Source organism: Hevea brasiliensis, chromosome 6 (genome assembly GCF_030052815.1).
Source record: "Hevea brasiliensis isolate MT/VB/25A 57/8 chromosome 6, ASM3005281v1, whole genome shotgun sequence".
In the NCBI taxonomy this organism is placed as follows: domain Eukaryota; kingdom Viridiplantae; phylum Streptophyta; class Magnoliopsida; order Malpighiales; family Euphorbiaceae; genus Hevea; species Hevea brasiliensis.
Window position 1 is genome coordinate 103404342 of NC_079498.1, and position 21025 is coordinate 103425366.

General features: G+C 33.4%; 1 protein-coding gene across 1 annotated transcript; it reads right to left on the reverse strand.

Moving 5' to 3' along the window:
* Positions 1–6448: 6448 nt before the first annotated feature.
* Positions 6449–20596, reverse strand: LOC131180704 (uncharacterized). The gene is made up of 3 exons (XM_058148069.1): positions 20524–20596; positions 6911–7098; positions 6449–6868 (listed from the first exon to the last, which is right to left on the reverse strand). Exons 1-3 carry the CDS (start codon positions 20594–20596, stop codon positions 6449–6451), a joined length of 681 nt encoding a protein of 226 aa, XP_058004052.1.
* Between the last annotated feature and the right edge of the window lie 429 nt (positions 20597–21025).

Here is a 21025-nt window from a genome sequence, read left to right on the forward strand (position 1 = left end):
TGGTATTTTGACCATAACTTGAGTTCTATAACCCCAAATTCAGTAATTCAAAAATTGAAATTCAAGTTTAAACATAGAGGAGCATTTGTTATGAAGGAAGTGTGACTAAATAGACATCCTAACCTAGTCAAATTCCTAGATAAAGATAACACATCAAAATGAACCTAAAGAAAGGTTCATGGGAAAAATGCTATACATGGTGATTAAAATACTCATAAGGCTAATTAAATATTAAAAATGATATGAATATATAAATTGAAATTAATGTCCTATTAATATGAAATTAATGGTATCACATGAACAGTACTAGAAAATAGTAACAGTGAATAGTACTAAAATAATTAAAAATGTTTAATTGCCTATAGTATACCTAAACTTATTTATTTAGTTTGGATAAATTAGTATACCAATTAGGGACTATAGATAGCAGTACTGCCTATTGAGAAAATCATGAACTGATAATATATGTCTGGTATAATTGTTCTACAGGCTATATGCCTACTTACTGGCCATTGTGCCTACTTTATTTCTGGTTTTACAAGTCTGACAGCAGGTCTCATGCCCGACAGCTGGCCTCGTGCCTGACAGACGTATACTGGATAGACATATGGCTGTCTAACTAGTATACACCCGTGCATCCAGCTTTTATAATTTGTTATAGGTTTCTTGGACACTAATAAAAATTAATTAAGACTTAAAATATAATAAGTAATCATAAAAGATCCCGATAATGTTAATTGTTTCCAAAGAGCAATAAAAATGTAAAAGACCAAGAAATTATGATTTGCAGATATTAATTCAATTGTTTAATTATTGTTATTATAAATTATGCACCACTAAGCGTTATGCTTAGCGCGTTGATTGTCCATCGCGTAGGTACTGGAGATCGATGGCCACAAAGCAGCCACGGTAGTATTCGAGCGAGTTTCACCGGATCTACCACCACTGCAGTCACCTCATTAGTCTTTTGTATTTTGGTAGGGCCCATGTATAGACTAGTATTTTGGTTCATTATGTCTAGTCATGATGTATTTCATTTTGGACTTGTAATTAAACTTTGAGATTGTGATGTAAACTTGTAATTTATTATCTATGAATGCAATAGATGATATTTTTGAGATCTCATAAATAATTTTGAATGAAATGATAAAAGAAAATATGATATGGAAATGTGTGAAATGAATATGAACATGTTAGCAGGTGATTAGTGGAACCCGCCATATGCTAATAAAATAGAGGAGGTCTATCCGGGTCTCCACAGAAATAAGTTATAAAAAAAAAAACCTACACATGGATTACTACATTTAAATGACATCAAAAGTTTACAATAGATATGGTAAAATAAGATAGGGTACTCCGACACCGAATGTGACACTTCTTGCTCGGCTATACAGTAAACGGCTAAGGGGCGTCACAGATTATGTTTTATTTGTATTCTTTTTTATTGTATCTATTTTATGAGTTTTCTTTGGATTCTAGTTTTAAGGGATTTTTTTTTTTGTAAGTTTTTATCAGCTCAAAAATAACAAAATTTCTTAAAAATTTCAAATAAATCGATTTTAATTTTTTAAGTCTCTAATTTTTTTTTAATGACAAAAATTATCTCAATAGAAAACTGAAAATAACAAAGGAGGAAAGAGAAGGAGACATCCTCACTCCACACATATTCTCTCTTATAATAGATTGATAAGTTGTTTTTTGGAATGATTCAATAAGTTTTTCTCGTGGGTTTATTATGTTCACTAAGTGTGTATGGTTTTAATTCAGTTGAGGGTCTGCCTAGAAACTAGAACCGAACTAAAATTTTAGTACAGTTCTAGTTTTATTTTTTATTGTTTCGGTTTCGATTCTGTATGGTTCTTAATTCTTTGATTTCAGTTTTGGTTCAGTTTTCAGTTCTCGAAACAATTTTATGTCATTATTTTCTTAAAAAAATATATTTAAATTAGTATTTAAATTTTGAATTAAGATATTAATACATAATATATTATATATAATATATTTTAACTATTTTTAAATATATAATCCTTAACTATAAAATACATATATAATTTATGATTAAGTATATTATAGAATATAATATGTATAAGTGTATCATATAATATAAATTTTAATTATTTATTAATTTGTAATATTTAACTATATGATATCAATATAATTATGAACATATATATAGTATAATGACACATTTATAATTAAGAAGGTAATTTAATGTATTTATAATTAAAATTATTAAGAAAATATAGAGAAATGAAATATAATATTAGATTGTATTTAGTTCATAATTAAATATATATGTATATATATAAATATATATAATTATATTAAAAGTATATAATACATCTAAACAAAATAAGAAAAAACACATATATAAATTCAGTTCTCGATTCAGTTTGGGTTCGATATGATTTTTGTTTGATTCTTAATGAAAAATCATAACCAAACCAAAGTATCAAAATAATTTCGATAAGGTTTTTGTTGGTTAAATGCCTTTCTTCTGTTCAGTTCGGAATCCTCCAAAACTGTGCATAGCCCTGTATTATAATTTCTATAGATAAACTTCCTTTTGAACCATTTGGTAAAAAAATAACTTACTCATTTGCTCTATGATATAATAGATATTTATCAAGATGTTACAAATTAGATATACAAAATTACTAATGAGAACACAATGCACTAGAAGATTTTTATGTACAGTCTTGATCAAATTTATATTAGAAACAAATTATAATTTATTTTTTTTATCTATTTTTAAAAGTTAAAGAACTTATTAGTCTTTAAGGTCTTATTTAATATATTTTTAAAAACTTAAAAGACACATTTCATTTTTTTTCTTTAAATTAAATGATTTAATTAAGCTCCAAAATATTTTAAGAACTTTTATCAATATATAACATAACTTAAAAAATCTAAATAAGTGTCCTGCCATAACTAAGAGTTATGTTTTCGTAGAGCCATTTTGATTAACTTTATACTTGAGTAATATCATAAGAGTAATTTATCATTTCACCTCTCCAATCCATTTATCTCTCTTAATTACCATTTAGTTTTTCTTAATTATTTTTTCAAATTATTATATAAAAAAATTAAGTTCTTGCTCACGGATTAGATAGAGACGTTTAAATTTAATAATTGACAATTCCAAGTTGTCTTCATCGGGAATATAAAATCGTAAATAGTCGAAGGATATTTAACATATAGAACTTTTACTCCATAAATTAACATGAAGTTGTCTACATATATGTACTTACGGCAATTAATACAGATATGAATGTCTGCACCTATGCTAATAACTCTATCAATGGACAAGCAAGCTTTGAATTTAGGGTACGAGTATTATAAATTCGACTTCGTAAAGAAATGAATTTAATATTTGATTAAATATTTACATTTAGCTTTATATGCTTTTTATATATATTTAAATTAATTATAAACATATATTAATATAAATATTTAATATAAAAATTCATTTTTATATAAATTTAGAGATAAACTTTCCTCGTTTAATCAATATTTGGAAGGTGGAATTGAATTCAAATGGTGATGATTTTTCATTCATTCATTAATTTAGATATTATTAGTTGCTATGGTCAAGATAATTAATTAATAGAGGTAATAATTAAATGGTTTGGTATACATAATTAATTGTTACGCCATTAATCACATCTATAAATAGCGACATGATCCTAAATATTACTAGCAAATTTAATATATACTTTTTCTGTTCCATTGTAATAGATAATTTAGATTTTTTTTCTATTTTATTTGTTATTTAAAAAAAATTAAGAAATCATTATTTTATTTTTTAACTTATATTATTTATTATTATTTTCAATGCATTTATCTCTTCTTAACACATTTTTATATTTTAATGATACTAAAAGGGTATTTTAATTAATTATTAATATTTTTTTCATAAAAATAATATTATCTAATTATTTCCTTAATTTTTATAAAAAAATCTTTAAAAACTATTGAAATAAAACGGAGGGAGTATAAATTAAAATTGTTAATCATAACATCCTTAAAGCTGTGTAATTAGGAGATGCATGTGTTTAGCTGTGTTACTGTAGATTAATGCGGTCATTTTTCTTTCCCTTTGATTTCTTTCTCCTTTATCCTTCTTAAAAAAGAAAGCAAAAAAGTTAATTAATATTAAAGTTTTTAATATTTTAATGAAATATTATCAATCAAGAAGTATTATTTTTATTTTACGTTTAAAAGATATAAAAATAAAAAATTGATTTTTTATTTTTATTTAGAGTCAAATATAAAATTAACATGTTGGATATATATATATATATATATATCTTCAAAATCTTTAAAATTTTAATAAAATAATATACACTTAATAAATTAATAACACAAAAAAAGTAGAGATTTTAAAATCTTAAAATGAAGTAAAATTGTGCAAAGTCATTTATAAAATAGATTGGACTTAATGATGGTAGAATATATTTATTTATTTGAGAGGTTAATTTTAAAAATAATATAAAAACTTTCATTTTTTTTTTCCAAGTTATTGGTTAGTTCTCTAATTTTTTATTTTTAAAATCTTGGAGAGGTTAGGGCCCTTGTTGTCTTTTCTTAAATTAATTCGTCTATACTTTATATTTATTAATGGTGACATTTGTCAAGTTAATACTAAATTGTTAAATGAGATAATTATTTAAATGAGATAATTATTTTGTTATATAATGTATTATTAGCTATTTGTCTATATTTACATTTTTAAACTTTCTCTAGTGTTGTTGGCTGATGTGTATTCGGTGAAGTCCACAATGAGTGGTAAACCAGGTGTTTGAGTTGGTATTGGATTTGGTGAATGTTGAGGTGTTCTGGATAGAATTGAGGTGATATAGTTGAAGTGGGTGTGTTCTTTAGATGTGAATGGCCAGCTTGAGGAGATTGAGGTGGAGTAAAGGAGATATTCGGATAAGAAGGAGATAAAGTAGGATGGGATGGAGGTGAAGTGTTCGTACCCGAATTAGATACAGAGACCAAGTGAGGTTGAACTGTTGTTGTTACCTAAATCCATGGTGACTCTGGGGCCGCCCTTGATGATGTGGATGAAGATGATGTCATGTAGGGAAATTGAGTAGTGATAAACCTAGCATGCCGTGCTAAATATATCCTACCAGTGTGTTTATCTAGACATCTATATGCACTATGTGTTGGACTTTGACCAAGATATACACAAGGAGTGGACCTAAAGTGATACTTGTGTGCATTGTAAGGACGCAGTAATGGAAAGATGAAACAGCCAAACGGTTTGAAGTCTAGAAATTTCGGATTTTTGTGATAGAGTAGTTGATAAGGAGATTTTTGCTTAAGAACATTTGATGGTAAAATATTAATTGGAATTGTACTTTGTTCCATTGCAAAATTCCAATATTTTAAAGGCATTTTGGCATGAGCTAGCAGGGTTAAAGATGTATCTACTATATGCCAAATTTTTCTTTCTAAGAGACCATTTTGTTCATGCGTGTAGGGACACGCAATTCTATGAATGATGCTTGACTGTTTAAAATGTTGGTTCGGTTTTTGATACTCTCCCCCCAATCTGAATGAAAAGCTTGTATTTTAGTTTTGAATTGCCGTTCCACTAATTTTTCAAAATTGAGAAAAATCTCATACATATCACTCTTGTGTTTGAGAAAATAAATCCATGTAAATCGAGTAAAATCATCGATGAATAACACAAAGAAACGATGTCCCATAGATGAAAGTACTGGGGCGGGTCCCCATACATCTGAATGAATAATATGAAAAGGAGCAGTACTAGTATGCTCAACTGAAGCTAATGACAAACGAGAAAGTTTTCCTAAGATGCAACTAGAACAAGGACTAACATTATTTGAAGAAGTTGACAATAAATTGTTACGAATAAGTGACTTAAGTTTTTGAGAATTCGGATGACCAAGAGACTGATGCCACTCATCAAGGGTTGGCGCAGATGCTGCCATTGCTGTTTTTGGCATGGATTGGAGCTTGTATAAGCCTGCCTCACTTGGTCTGCGCATCAAAATTTTGTGTGTTTGTTGATCCTTTAGAACAAAATGGTTAGGCCAAAATTCAAAATAACAATTATTGTCAGTGGTAAACTTTTGAACGGACAGTAAATTCTTAACTATTTGAGGAACACATAAAACATTTCGCAAGTGAAAATTTTTATCATGAGAATGGAGTGTAGTCATACCAGTGTGAGTGATTGGAAGACCTTGACTATTCCCTACATGAAGTGGTCGATTCCTGGATATTCATTAACTGCACTGAGTGATTGTATGTCAGGAGTTAAGTGAACATTGGCCCTTGTATCAGGATACCACGTGATAGGTTGATTCATGGTAGACTGCAGATTGTTGTTGGAGTAATTGGCCAAGGGTTGTGCAATAAAGGTTTGTTGTTGCATGTTATTGCCTTGATTCTGTGGCTGGTATCTTTGGTGTCAAGTAATAGCAGAATGATTGGACAATCCGCAGATTTGACATGGGCCACATTGACGACGTCTGCCAGAATTGTTGTTGCTCTGTCGTTGCTGTGGTGTAAAAGTAGAATTATTAGATTGAAACTGATTGACAGGAGTAGGTGAATTACCTTTTAACACCAGATTAGCAACCGGGTCTAGTGATCCTTTTAGAAGAATTTCATGAGCCACTAATTGACCATAAAGCTCATTAAAAGACATGGGTTCAGAGCACAGATTGAGTGCTGCGATTAAGCCATGGTATTCTGACCCAATATTGCGATAGATAATTGCATTAAATTCTGCTTGGGAAATTGGACGTCCAGCAGCGCTAAGCTCATCTGATAGAGCTTTAGCCTTTTGTAAAAATTGAGAAACAGAAAGATCATGTTTCTTTAATTCCTGCAATTCAATATGCAGTTGTAGCTGTCAGTTTTGTGAAACTGCTCTGAAGGCATTAGCAAGAGCATCCCATACAGCTTTGGAAGAAGTAAGGCCAATAATATATGGATAAATCTCCTCTGTGAGAGAAGAAAGTAACCAGGAAAGAAGCATCTGGTCTTTGCGAAACCAATTCTCAAATTCTGGATTAGGTTGTTGAATGGAAGGGTCAGTTGAAGATGGTACAGTGACTTAATGGAGCAGGAAAAGATCCATTAATGAATCCATGGAGGTTTTGATAATTTAAAAGGGGAATAAATTGTGTCTTCCAGGCTAAATAATTTTTGGGAGTGAGTTTTATGGCAAAAGAGTGAGTAGAGGAAATTGGTGGAAGAGGAGAAGTGGCCATTGTTGGAGTAAGAGGAGCGGTGGAAGATGATGGAGTGATAGAGGTTTCGAAGGAAGAGGAAGACATATTTTCTTAAGGAGTCTAATGCTCTGATACCATGTGAGAATTTGAGATTGGGAGGAATAATTGCCATCACTTTTTATTAATGAATAATTCACATATTTATAGTGTACAACAAGAGAGATTAATTACAAGTATAAGACTAAGTATAAGATCCACATAATACGGCATTTGAACATATCTAACAAAATTAACATGTTGGATATATATATATATATATATATATCTTCAAAATCTTTAAAATTTTAATAAAATAATATACACTTAATAAATTAATAACACAAAAAAAGTAGAGATTTTAAAATCTTAAAATGAAGTAAAATTGTGCAAAGTCATTTATAAAATAGATTGGACTTAATGATGGTAGAATATATTTATTTATTTGAGAGGTTAATTTTAAAAATAATATAAAAAATTTCATTTATTTTCCAAGTTATTGGTTAGTTCTCTAATTTTTTTTATTTTTAAAATCTTGGAGAGGTTAGGGCCCCTGTTGGCTTTTCTTAAATTAATTCGTCTATACTTTATATTTATTAATGGTGACATTTGTCAAGTTAATACTAAATTGTTAAATGAGATAATTATTTTGTTATATAATTTATTATTAGCGATTCGTTATATTTTTGGGCTGCAGATAGAGCATTCAGTCATACAATTGAGTCTAATTGGGATTTAAATTTAAGAACTCATTAGTTATAGAGACTACTCCAATTTTACTGAACTAAGACTCATTGATTTAATTAACTAAGTGTTTTTAGAAAAAAGAAAACTAATTTTGTTTTGTATTTGATGGACTTTAACTAAACATGGATCACAATCTTAGTTTATATAGCTGCAGAGGCATTCACTACGCACATTGGATTCTGGCAGCAGATTCAGGAGATTTATTGCCAAGGTCCTATGGTGCTGGACTACACACGCAAATGCCTAAAAAATAAAGAATGTGATTCAAGTCGTTGCCATAGTAAAACTAAACACGAGGTTTTCTGTAACATACTAATTAATTATAATTAGCAGTAAAAAGTTTTTCCTGGAATATATTATGTTTTTTATAATGATCCCCTTTTTTTTTAAATAAAGATATTGTGCAATTTCTTTCAATTTAGCTCTATGTTTGGAAACAAAATTGTAGCAGGATTAAAAATTAAAGTAAAATGAGAGGGGAGAAAAAGATTAAAGGACGTGAAATTCATTTTCTCCTGTGTTGTTTGGAATGAGAGAGAATTGGAGGTATTGAAAATTTTCAAAATAATACATTTTTAATGATAAAACTACATAAATAACCATTGTTATGTTTTATATATCACCAAAACTAAGGTATTGTTTATTATAAATGAATTTCATAAAATTTTATAAAATTTATTTGTAAATTTATTATTTACATATTTGATTTAAATGAAAAATTATTTAGATTTTTTAATGCCTGATTATATGGAATGTGCTATAATTAAACTAAATTCCACGAGAATTAATAGAATTGATAAAATTTGTAAATGAATTCAAAACTTAAAATAATATATATTTTAAGTGACAAAATTATCATATCTTATTAGATATCATTCTATTTTATCTTCTCTTTTTATTTGTGTTTTCTCATTTTATCAAAATGACAAACATACACAATTAAACAAATAAACATATATACAGGCATATACACATACACTAACACAAACAATCATGGACGTATACAAACACAACTATGAATGTAAATAATCATAGACATAGATACTAACACAGATACAAACATAAATGGATACAAAGATAGATATAGACATACACAAATATATAGACAGATAAAAAAAGTAGACATAGATACAAGCAAAAATAGACACAAATACATACATGTACACATATACATATAGATAAACATGGACACAAATAAGCAAACATAGATATAGACAAGAACAAAGACAAACACCTGTATGGACATAAAGATAGATGCAGATAGATACAAACACAAACATGCACAAATACAGATGTAGATGTAGATAAACACAAATGTATGTAGGCTAAATTAGACACAGACAGAAACAAGCACAAACATAAACATAAATAAATAGACAAAAAGACCAATACAAACACAAAGGATTATAAATAGAAAGAAACGGACACATATACATACAAACAGAGATAGATGGAAAAAAGCATAGACATAAATATAAAAAAAAAAAAAAGACAAACACTGATAGACATAACTACAGATATAAACACAAATACAGATAGATACAGGCATATATAAGCATAGACAGATAGACACTGATATAAATATAAACACAGACATAACGTAAACAAACAGACATACATAAATATACATAAATATGGACAAACACAAATACAAATATACAGACATACATATATATATATATATATATATATATATATCAACTCCTAAACATAGACATAGACAAACAGGCAATATTATAACTATGTTAATGTTCATACTTTTAATTAAAAGGAAAAGACGAGGATGTGTGTAATAATAGATATAGGTATTTTTAGAAAAATAACATTTTGATTTGAATGCTTCATTGGCTGAATATATAAATTCACCCCTGAATTTTACCCTAAAAAAATGTCTTGGCACCCTGAATTTTTAAAATGTCCCATGATATACCTCAATTCATATAAAAGTCTCATGACATATCTCAACTCCTGTAAAAGTGAAATTAAGATACCTTTCAGATCATAATCAATAGATTGTTAAGTCAACGCAATTGGAGTTCATGCCAGGTCTTAAAGATATCTTAGTTTCACTTTATAAGAGATGAGGTGTGTTATGAGACATTTTAAAAGTTTAAGGCATCACAAGAGTTTTTTGGGTAACATTAGGATGAAATGGTGTATTTGGTCTTCTTCATTCATACCAATCATTAAATTCATTTCATTTGAAATGAAATCCATAATACCCTTAATATAAAGGAAACTGCTAAATGACCCAACTATACAAGTACCAACTTTGTCCCACCTAACACTTTTTTTTTTTAATTTAGGTTTAAATTTAGCTGTTTAGAATTAAGGTTTTAAAATTAAGATTTAGAATTTAGGGTTTAAAATTTAGAGTTTAGAATTTAAAATTTAAAATTTTAGAACTTAAAATTTAAAATTTTAGAACTTAGAGTTTAGAATTTTAAGGTTTAGGGTTTAGAACTTTTGGATTTAAAATATTTGGGTTTAAAATATTAGGGTTTAGGGTTTAGATTTTTAGGGTTCAGGGTTTAGAATTTTAAGGTTCATGGTTTAGAATTTTTGGATTTAAAATATTTAGGTTTAGAATATTAAGGTTTAGGATTTAGATTTTTAAAATTAATTTAGATTTTTAGGGTTTAAGATTTTGGAATTTTAGGGTTAAATTAGATATATAGATAGAGAGGTGGGACAGATGTATTTGGGTCATGTAGCATTACCCATAAAAATTCATTTGTAAATGAATTATATTATGAAATTCATTAAAAAAAATAAATTTTACCATAAAATTAAATTAAATAAGGCCTATAAAATAGTATTTTTAATGAAAAATTTAAATTCAGCACTAATAACTAGGATTAGTGGTGGATAAAATAGATTAACAACGAATTTTATTCAACGGTGATAAATTAACAATGGATAAATGATGAAATTATACCAACTTCGAAAATTGCAATGAAAAACGTAAATTTTATTATTATTATTATTAAATAATAAAAAGATTGACATTCAAAATAAACAGGAGCTCACCAAAAATCTTTTTTCAAAGCGATGTTAATTCACAATTTCAAAATCAAATAGAGGCTTTAAGAGTCAGGGGTTTCCTCAGGTAATGAAGGTGATGAAAGGATATGGTGACCCTTCGTATATGCATTTACTGTCATTTCTAACCCATATATTTTTCGGCGTCATATTTCCTTTAAGTACTCCAAGTATCTGCATCGCAAAGCACGCAATTACTTATGGAATTATTAAATTAACATATAAATTATCAAATAAATTCGACACACACACACACATATATATATGATGGGTGTATCCACAAGTATACAGATCGTATTAAGTAATATAGTGATAAGTAAAGTATCGTTCCCACGAGGATTTGCCGTTTGAGTACCAAACTATAAATGAAGCGATTATTTGGGCTAATGATTGATGGATAAATGGTAAATATAAATGAGCAAAGTAAATTGATAAATCTAATTGGAATGAGTAAAGAGCAAGTCTAAATCTAGATGCAATTGAACTAAATTAATAAAGGGTAATTTAAATCAAAGTCTAATTATGATAAAAATAATTCCAGAGTTGGGGGTTCATGCATAGATTAATTGGGATTTGTCTTGAGTATTCCAATTTTAAGGGAAAATAGAGTTTGAAGGTGATTGATTCTAAATTCCTTTGATATCTTTTTCAAGCAAACCAATGTGTGTTTTAAAATAACCAAACCTACTTTCGTATGATATTTGATTAATTTAAAACCCATTAAATTTTTGTAACTAATCATTAATTCCTCTTAAAACCCTAGTTTATTTCTAAATCTAGATAATTTTAAGTTCCAATCCTTGACTATCTATCAATGATCTTCACATTTCCATCTTTCAATCATAGATTAACATAATACTCAATGGGTACCAACATTAGGCAAGTAAATCAAGTACACAAGGAAAGAATCAGAACTCATATTTATATAAAATATGGAAATAACTAGTCCAAATCCACAAATTAATCTAAAACATATTTCCCAACTCTGAAATCCTGAAAGTTTACTCACTCATGTTGATATTTACAAGATAGATTGATGGAAAAGTAAAGATAAACATGATAAGAGGACTAAAAATAGAAAAACCCAGGTAGAAGAACTCAAAACTTTGAGTCCTGGAGCTTCCAGAAATGGCTGCAGTAGCTCCTCTTCCTCTGAAAATGATGGCGTCCTCCTCCCTCTCTATATTTGTAATTTTTCTTTCCTTTTTGTTTCTTATTCTTTCCTCTTGTGGTTAAAACTAGAAAATGATCATTTTATATGGTCCCAAATGTTGCCCTAAAAGTAGACAAGAGCCAAGGAGTGGATAGAAAATGAGGTGTAGAAATATCCAAGTCAGTAGAGTTATTCACGTTTTGGGCAGTCTACTTAGAGTACTGCTTACCCAAAGCAGATTTTTCAGCAATTTTCGGCCTCTGGTTGCACTGTTTGCTTAAGGTTAAGCAGACCCTCAACAAATCTCGACAGGTTTAGAATGAAATGAGTTTTTCTGCTCATGCTTGACTTTCAGCTTGACCTATGTTGCACCTTAAGTATTGTTGCTTACCCTAAGCAGGATCTCAAGCAGGATCTTAAGCAATTCTCGATAGGCTTTGGGATGAAAGCTTGAATGTGTAGGATTTAAGCTGTGCTTGACTTGCGGCTTGCCCAAGCTTAAGGTTAAACAATATGACATACCCTGAGCAATATCATAAGTAAAGTCTCAAGCAAATTTCAGCTAACTTGATCTTTCAAGGCTTCATTTCTTCAACTTTCCTCCATGCTTAGGGAACTCCAAATTTCTTCAAATCACTTCCTAATGCACTCATTGACCCTCAATTTGCCTCAAAAACCTATTAAAAATAACAAAATTGCAAAAATCAAATATAAAATAACTAAAGTTAACAAACAAGCTAAAATAAAACTAAAAACATAAAATATACTAAAATATTAGAGCAAAATGGATGCAAAACTACCCTAAAATGCCTATATGAAATGAGTGCAATAAATTCTCCCAAACTCAAACTTTTGCTTGTCCTCAAGCAAATTAAAAACAATTGATGCAATTTGGGGTACCTTATCTTAAATTCATGAAAATTACTTATCCAAATTCTCAAGCTTACTTTTATCCACCAACAAACCATATATCCACTTTCAAGGTACAAAGAATTCAATCCTTATCAAAGTTATCACTGCTTAGCCTTGGGTCAATTATCCATATCATGAAGCCCAAACCAATCAATCACAAAGAATAATCATGCCTAAATAGACTATAGAGCAATCCATAAACTAAAGTGTCTCAAATAATGATGGAAGTAAATGAATGGATGAATAATATCTCAATCTCATAGGCAATTCTCCTATTCCAATCTCCACTAATATAACAAAAAACTATCAAAAGATCAAAAAGACTTTCAAGGGTTGTAATGGGGCAAAGGGGGTGATAATGTGGCTAACAAGAAAAGGATAAAGGTAACAAAACATGAGAATAATCAAATTATTAAAAGATCAAGACACAAAAAATTTTTCTCTTTTTTTTTTTTAAGAATTAAATGAGAGAAGGAACTTTACAACTATTAACCAATGCTAACATATAATTTTGAAGCTTTCGGAGAGACTACATAAATAACATTGACTTTGAATTATAATTGTCCCTTTTAATTCACCCCCAAACTCATTTCTTTGTGTACTTTGGTGGTGAATTCCTTTACATACCATAATTGAATTTGCTAGCCTTTTTACTTTAGTCACTTCTCCCAACTAATTATATATATATTGAATCAAAACTCAAATAATTATTTTCATGGAGGGTAGGTAAGTGTTTGGGTTTGTGGCTAGGCATTAATGTGGGTTCCAAAGAAATGAAAGGGATAAATGTAAGCTCAAATTGGTTTTAAAGGAAAATTTTAAAGTGAGGTTGGCTAAGGCTAAAATATGGGTTTAAAATTCAAAGAATGCCTAGATCATTTCTTTCTCAAGTGCATGCTATGATTTCATCTTGAAAGGTTTAGGAGGATTGTTCTAGAATTGGTGAGACATCAATTAGCTACTTCTTACCCTAGAGTTTTCTCTAGGCACTCAAACTCAATGCAATTGATTGGGTAGCAATTGATTGGGTAGCCCTTGGCTAAAAGGATATAAACTAAGACAAGGATCTAATAACTTTGCACCTATCTAGAACTTTCAATCCATCAAACCCTACTAAAAGTAAGCTCAATTGCTCTTCAAAGCAATTATCAATCCTTTATGGGTAAGGTAAAAATTATTTTTATGATATGCATGATTCTAAAATGAATGCATAATTCATTTCATGACCCAACCTATGGGCCAAACCGGCACTAGGACCTGGGCCAGCCTAAAGCCCCCGAGACCCGTAGTAAGCCTAACTATTCCTTAACCCAACTCTAAGGCCCATTTGGGCACAATTTCAAGAATTCAACCGGACAGAGTCTGGCCATAAAGTGGACCTTTCAACGGGGAGTTTTTGACTCACCCGACCTGTAAACACAATATATAATCAATTGGGGAGCTCAACTCACCCTCCACATACTCAATTTCATTAAAATAAATGGGAGCTTAGCTCCCTCATCCAGTTCATCAAACATGCATATAATAATACGTTTACAGGTCCAACATGATAATTATATTACAGACCCAAATCAAATAAATACTTCTAACGCATGCGGAAATTCTAAAAGTTAATAGAATTACACAAACATTAGCAAATAACCTGCGAAGAAGAAAAGCAGGTTAACCACAACAAAATCCTCCTGTAGCCTGAAAAATAATGAACAAGAGTGAGCGTTTGACTCAGAGAATAAAATATTAATTTTAACCATAATCTCTATAACTATCTAATGCTAATGCACCCTGTAGAGTGAAATGCAATATCAGCAATATTTTCACATCATAACAGTAAAAAGGTAATTTGGAGCACTCACACACCCAGTAATGTTAAACAATACATATATGGAAGCTGATCCACTATATAGCTCTCTTAATCCAACCTGTGCCAGCGAAGAACTCAGCTCGGACTTCCACTTAATAACCAAATTGGGGTCTCAGCGAAGAACTCAAGCCGTGTCTACCCCAAAGGACCGGGTCCCAGCGAAGATCTCAAGCCGTGTCTACCCATCCTATCTATAGCCAACACCACATCACACGCACGCCAACGCACGCACACTGCTCCAAATTACCACAACAACATCCATGGCACTTTAATAGTTGTGAATGCAACATAAAACGTGCCTAGAGTTTAACTACATAGGTATATACATATAAGTGATGCATGAGCATGCTTGAATATATAATAATATTGAAATTATAATTAAAATTAATATTTTACTCACAGACTTGACAGCAGTCACTGTAGCGGCTGGGTGGAGGAAGAAGGCTATCCCGGCTCACCTGATAATTTATTACAATCATTTAATAAATTTGACTCAATACAAACTAAGAAAAGACTAAATACGTCCTAAGTCGTGCCGAAAATCTGACAGAGTCTCCCCTATACCTAGGACCTACCCAACCTGCAAAATGGCTCAAAACGCACTTTTATATTCACAAATCATACACTTACAACTCAATCACATCACACAGCCCCTCCTGGGCCCATCCAAACAGTCCTCAATCACAATATGTAAATTTACAGTTTAGTCCTTATAATTGATCATTTTTGCAAAAACTATCCAAATAAGTTCTAAAAATTCTAAAACTTTGCCCCGCGGTCCTTAGCAATATTACTAGGCTATTGCAAAAAGAATCATAATTTTCTGAGCTACTACGAATATTTTATGGATTTTTAATCCCATTTAAGTACTAGAAAATTATGAAAAAGCAAGGTTCGGGTTTACCTATGCCAATTCCGACTCTGGGGACGTGCTCGGGACATCTAACAATGGTGGGGTAGCCAAAATGTTGATCCAATTCGGAGACTTTTTCGGTAGCCGGTCTGTCTGACCAACAATTCACAGACCTGGACAACTGTCAGATTTCCATGAATTGAAGGTACATACACGAAGCCCACAACACGGGGGTTAGTACAAAATTTTTACGAAATTTTCTAAGCTCATTTAATGCTCGGAAAAACACTACGAAGTTTCACGGGACCCACCGAAAAACGTTGTCGGAAAATTTTGAAGTATATATCGCCGCGAAGCTCTCGACGAGTGGAGCGCTCTGGTACTCTCAGTTTTCTCGTGGGGTTCACAGTTTGCGAGAAATCTAGCCCAAAATTCAAAATGGGCTAAAACTTCTCAGACAAAAATTGGACAAACCGCTCGATGGATTTTTGTGTTCTTGGTGTCTATGGAAAGCTCTCGAGGTGTAGATGGTGTTTGACACATGACCCAGCCCAAATGGTGGCCTGATCGGCTGAATTTCGGACGGGAAGACGAAATGGAGCGCTGCACGTTGCGTCGCTTTGCGCGACTTTTCTCGGCATTCTAGGCAGCGTCAGGCGATGGGGGAAGGCTGGGGAGGCGCGCCGGCGAGGGGGGAGTGCTGGGTGGTGGCGGCGTGGGGTGAGGGTGAGGGAGGAGAGAGAAAATAGCAGAGAGAAGAAGGGAGGCTAGGACGTGCGAGGGGAGAAAGAAAAGGAAGAAGAGGCCGGTCCGATTCGACCAGTCCAATCCGGTCCGATTCGATTTGGTGGGTCCGATTCAAGATACAAAATTTTGAATTTTTACTCTGCCTTGGGACTGAAAATGAGGCCCAAAAATTCTGAAAAAGTTCTAGAAAACTCAGAAAAATTCGTAGACTCCAAATATATTTTTAGTTTTGCCACGTGGTCTTTAAATTAATTTTTAAAAATCATCAAAGTTTAATTTTTTCAGAAAATCGAACACGATTTCTAAAACTCAAAAAATTTCAAATAATTTCCTAAAATTTAAATAAAACAAAATATTAATATTTCTCACAAAATTATAAATTTAAAAATTTGGGGTGTTACATTCTTCTCCCCTTACAGAAAATTCGTCCTCAAATTTTACACAAGGCAGAATAAAGTACAGAATTATACATTGAATAGATAAGGGTACTTGCTACGCATGTTCCGCTCTGACTCCCAAGTGCACTCTTCCACTGACTGGCTCCTCCACAAAACCTTAACCATAGGGATCTATTTTGATCTTAACTGCCTCACTTGATAGTCCACTATGGCTACAGGTTGCTCCTCAAACGTCAAGTTTTCTTTCAGCTTTACTACATCCGGCTTTAGCACATAAGAAGGATCAGGAATGTATTTCCTAAGCATGGAGATGTGACATACAGGATGAACATGAGAAAGGTTGGGTGGTAACTCCAACCGGTAGGTAACTACTCCAACTCTATTCGTAACCTCAAAAGGTCCAATATACCGAGGTGCCAACTTTCCCTTCTTTCCAAATATCATGACTCCTTTCATCGGAGAAACTTTTAGGAATACGTAGTCGCCTACTGCAAACTCTACATCCCTTCGTCTGGCGTCTGCATAACTCTTCTGCCTACTGAAAGCTATTTTCAATCGTTCCCTGATTAAAGGAACTATCTCTGAAGTGTACTGCACTAGGTCTACATCATGCACCTTCGCTTCTCCCATTTTCATCCAACACAGAGAGACCTACACTTCCTTCCATATAATGCCTCATAGGGTGCCATCCCTATGCTAGAATGGTAACTGTTGTTGTAGGCAAACTCCACCAAAGGTAGCTGATCATCCCATTGACCTTCAAAATCCAAAACACTCATGCGAAGCATGTCTTCCAGTGTTTGGATTGTCCTTTCGGACTGTCCGTCTATCTGAGGGTGGAAAGCATTACTAAATTTCAACTGTGTGCCAAGTGCCTCCTATAACTTCCTCCAAAATCGAGAAGTGAACTGGGGCCCTCTGTCAGATATTATGGAAGCAGGAACTCCATGCAATCTGACTATTTCTCGAATGTAGAGCCAAGCATACTGTGCAACAGAATATGTGGTCTTCACAAGCAAAAAGTGAGCTAATTTAGTCAAACGATCTACAATTACCCATATCGAATCATATACTCGCATGGTACGAGGCAACCCAGTCACAAAATCCATAGTAATCATTTCCCACTTCCATTCTGGGATAGGGAGCTCTTGTAGCTTCCCTGACGGCCTCTGGTGTTCAAACTTTACCTTCTGACAAGTCAAGCACTTGGACACAAAGTCTGCTATGTCTCTCTTTATGCCATTCCACCAATAGCTATCTTTCACATCATGGTACATCTTGGTGGAGCCTGGGTGGACATTGTACAGTGTATAGTGTGCCTCTCGCATGATTTCATTTCTGAGATCGTCCACATCGGGCACACATATCCTAGAACCTTGCACTAGGGTGCTGTCATTGGCAAATCCAAACTCACCACCTTTACCCTGCTGTACTCTTTCTATGATCTTCATCAATTGTTAGTCTCTGTGCTGGGAAACTCTAATTCTGTCTCGTAGGTCTAGTTTCACTGAAAAATGAGCCAACAATACCCCTTCATCTGAAAGATCTAGGATTAAACCTTGATCCATCAACTCATGTACTTCCTGAATCAACGGTCTCTTCTCTGCTGAAATGTGCGCCAAGCTGCCAGAAGATTTTCTGCTCAAAGCATCAGCTATTACATTGGCCTTCCCAAGGTGGTACTGGATGGTGCAATCATAGTCCTTTAGAACCTTCATCCATATCCTCTGTCTCAATTTTAAATCCCTCTGTTGGAAGATGTACTTCAAACTCTTATGGTCGGTGTATATCTCGGACACTTCACCATACAAGTAGTGTCTCCAGATTTTTAGTGCAAAGACTACAGCCGCCATTTCCAAATCATGGGTGGGGTAGTTCTGCTCATGCCTCTTTAGCTGCCTTGAAGCATAAGTCACTATTTTTCCATTCTGCATCAAAACACACCCTAACCAACTCTAGAGGCGTCACAGTATACGGTATATTCTTCACCACTCATCGTTAGTGTCAACACAGGGGTGGTGGTTAGACACTCCTTAAGCTTCTAGAAACTCTCCTCACAGTCATCTGTCCAAATGAATGGAACATTCTTCCGAGTTAACTTAGTTAGGGGAGCCGCTATCCTGGAAAAATGTTGCACAAAACGCCTATAGTAGCCAGCTAGACCCAGAAAGCTTCGCACCTCAGTGACTGTTGTAGGCCTAAGCAAATCAGTCACAGCCTCAATTTTCTTGGGATCCACTTGAATGCCTTCACTAGAAACCACGTGTCCCAAGAATGAGATGCTTTCTAGCCAAAATTCACATTTTGAAAATTTGGCATATAGCTGGTACTCCTTCAAAGTCTGCAACACCATCCTCAAGTGCCACATGTGTTCTTCCTTGGTCCGAGAGTATACCAAAATGTCATCTATGAATACGATGACAAAACGGTCTAAGAATTGCCTGAACGCCCTGTTCATCAGGTCCATGAAGGCTGCTAGTGCATTAGTGAGTCGAAAAGACATCACCAAGAACTCATAATGACCATATCTTGTCCTGAATGCTGTTTTGGACACATCCTCATTCCTGATTCTCAACTGATGGTAGCCTGATCGCAGGTCTATCTTGGAAAAGAATCTAGCTCCTTGGAGCTGATCAAACAGATCATCGATCCGAGGAAGTGGATACTTAGTCTTCACAGTCACCTTGTTCAGCTGTCTATAGTCAATATACAACCTCAATGACCCATCCTTCTTTCACACAAATAGAACAGGAGCACCCCAGGGTGAAGTGCTCGGACGTATGAAACCCTTGTCCAAAAGCTCCTGTAGTTGCTCCTTTAACTCTTTCAATTCTGCTGGTGCCATCCTGTAAGGCGGCATTGATATGGGGTTTGTACCCGGCACAACATCAATGCAGAACTCTATTTCCCTTCCTGGTGGCAACCCTGGAAGCTCCTCAGGGAAGACATCCATGAATTCTCTGACAATAGGAACATTTTCCATGTTGACACCTTCTACAGATGTATATCTTACCAATGCCAAATACCCTTGACATCCACGCCTGAACATTTTTCTAGCACTAATTGCTGACACCAAATTATATGGAGCCACGCTCCTGTCACCATCAAAGCTAAACTCTTCCATACCAGGTATGTGGAAATACACCTTTTTATTCCTGCAGTCTAAAGTGGCATAATGAGTTACCAACCAATCCATTCCCAAGATTACATCGAAATCCATTACTGGTAGAGGAATCAAGTCTGCTGGGAGGATCTTTCCATCCCCTACTACTGTGCTACCCAAAAAAACCATGTCTACATCTATGTTGTCACTAAGCGAGGTAGCTACAAACAAAGGGCATTCTAAAGTTGTAGGGTTTCTACCCAATCTCATGGCAAACACAAGGGAGACAAATGAGTGCGTAGCACCTGGATCTATCAAACACGAGCCTCATAGGAACAGACTAGAAGAATACCTGCTACAACTGCATTGGAAGCCTGAGCATCCTGACCGGTCAGGGTGAAAACCTGAGCTTGACCCCTACCCTGAGTGGCAGAACCCTAATACTGACTTCTACCTCCTGATCTGCCTCCAAATCCCCGTCCCCGTTGTCCTCGGCCCTGTTGGCCACTTAACTGACTGCTTGCCATGCTGGAAGCACTAGGATACAACTGACGAGGAACATTTGCAACAGAACCCTGTGACCCCATCTATGGCTCGCTGAACATGGGGCATTCCTTAGCAAAGTGACCTAGTTGGCCACACCTGAAGCATACTCCTGAACCCATCATACGCTGGCGAGGTGGGGAGGGCTGGGTGGCGGTGGCGCGGTGTGAGGGTGAGGGAGGAGAGAGAAAATGGGAGAGAGAGGAAGAGAGGTCGGGATGCGCGCGGGGAGAAAGAAAGGGAAGAAGAGGCCAGTCCGATTTTACCTGTCATATCCGGTCCGGTTCAATTTGGACGGTCCGATTCAAGATACAAAATTTTGAATTTTTACTCTTCCTTGGGACCGAAAATGAGGCCCAAAAATTCTGAAAAAATTCTAGAAAACTCAGAAAAATTCGTAGACTCCAAATATA